Source organism: Cebidichthys violaceus, unplaced genomic scaffold (genome assembly GCF_023349555.1).
Source record: "Cebidichthys violaceus isolate CVI_PGR_0920_01 unplaced genomic scaffold, fCebVio1.0.p SCAF_1, whole genome shotgun sequence".
NCBI classification, from domain to species: domain Eukaryota; kingdom Metazoa; phylum Chordata; class Actinopteri; order Perciformes; family Stichaeidae; genus Cebidichthys; species Cebidichthys violaceus.
Genome location: NW_027176262.1, coordinates 7,029,731 through 7,031,493, shown reverse-complemented (window position 1 = coordinate 7,031,493; position 1,763 = coordinate 7,029,731). Strand labels below are relative to the sequence as shown.

The 1,763-nt window shown below is 39.3% G+C and overlaps 1 protein-coding gene across 4 annotated transcripts in view; it reads right to left on the bottom strand.

Moving 5' to 3' along the window:
- Nucleotides 1-949: 949 nt before the first annotated feature.
- The window catches only part of LOC137875717 (cilia- and flagella-associated protein 337-like), a 24,549-nt gene continuing 23,735 nt past the window's right edge, over nt 950-1,763 (bottom strand). For all 4 annotated transcript variants that reach the window (XM_068715235.1, XM_068715370.1, XM_068715444.1 and 1 more), the window contains one exon: nt 950-1,763. This exon is cut by the window's right edge and continues 181 nt beyond it. In XM_068715235.1, coding sequence (XP_068571336.1) covers nt 1,690-1,763 — 74 coding nt within the window. In that variant the 3' untranslated portion in view covers nt 950-1,689.

Sequence of the window (1,763 nt, the reverse complement as noted above, 5' to 3'; positions counted from 1 at the left end):
GTCTGTTGGACGAATTACAATGAAATTTGATACAGACACTCATGTCCCCTTTTTATCATCAGGTCAAAATTTCAATGGATCCAATACTTTGCTTTAGGACCCTATACCTGCAAAGCTAATGACATTCCCATCAGCCACAGTTGTACGTTGTTCTAATTAGCAAAGTATGAAAATGTGTATGCTCAACGCGTTAATTGCAGTATCCGTAACTCCAGAAGGGCTTACAAACACAATATCCTGTGAGGAAGCTAGAAGTCTATGAGTGATACCTAAAGAATGCCGCAGACCAAAAATGTAATTACTGAATGCATGGGAGGAATTGAATTAACTGTAAACTCATATCGCATACCAAATACTCATGGACATACTTGATCACCGTTATACAATCCCTGTAAGGACAGGCTTTTTGAAACAAGACGTGTGACAGTGAAACGATGGTGGAATGGGTTAATATCCCGTAAACAATTGAATTCAGCTAGCAAAATATTATCTCAAGTGTAGATTTCTAAGATCTCCTCGTTTAGAGTATTTCAAGACATATTGATCATCTTTCTAACATTCTGAGACTGATAAATAATAAAAGTGTGTTCATTATATTACTTCCTAATTCAAATGATTTGCTTTTATCAGTATCTGTGGGAGTCACGTCTGCAAAGCCGCGTGCAGACAGCGCTTAACGTACAATACGTGTAGACACTTATTCTTGCTGCAGCTTCTAAATATATGGCAAATAACATAGCTCAGATGATCTTTACCACACTGTTCCCAAACATCAAGACAAAAACACTCATGCTTGAAGTAGTTACTCAAGTCTTTAGGCATTCGAGCAACAGTGTAAACCTGCTGGACTCTGATCATCAGATAATCTGAATACTTTTATTCCTTTTGAGAATGCCAAGTACAAAGACACATAAACACACCGAATGATCCCATCACATCACATTTGGACAATAAAGTGTAAAGTTTAATGATTATAATCAGACATTTCTAACTTCACATTAACACCAGAACAGCCCCATCAGTATTTAGGGCATGGAAATATATCTCACAAATGTAGAAAGCCAGAAAATAAACACCTCTCAATGCCCGCTGTCAAATGTATGTACCAGCCTGAAGCTACTCCATTGGCAATGAATGGGTGGCCTGACTTTGAGAACTCCAGTGAGGACTGCCAACTTTTACTGACTTTTATATTACAGCAGCGCAACCGCTTTCAAACCATAAGGCACTCTCTAACTCCCACCGAAAAAAAAATAACGTTGAATGCGATCTCTTTCTGCTCTCTAAGCATCAGAGTACAAAACATAGAATAGGGAGCATCACAAATGCCATTTCATTCTTTGTGGTTGTGAAAGGCAGCCGTGACTACTCACTGTTACACACCACACTGTCCTGAGGCGTCGAAATAAAATGGGGGGAAAAAGCTGCAGTTTAGCGGTGTTTTTCTGACTCAAGTTCTTTTGGAAACACGGTGGATAACGGCTTAGTTATCTTTAGTACAACTGTAAATGGTATCAAGAAAAAGTTAAAAGATAAAATGTTTCGGTTGTTCCTCCGGAATCCCACTCAAACTCATGGATCTTCAATACCTCCAGGACAACTCAAAAGCACTGTTCATCTTTACCAGACAGTGAAACAGAGCAGTGAAAATGAGGCTGAAGTTGTACAACACCGACAGCAGGCATGTATTTAGACGGATTCAACCCTTGACCTGGATAAATGTTTTCTTCCGTCCACTCCTGCATCCATCCCAAAATCCTCAC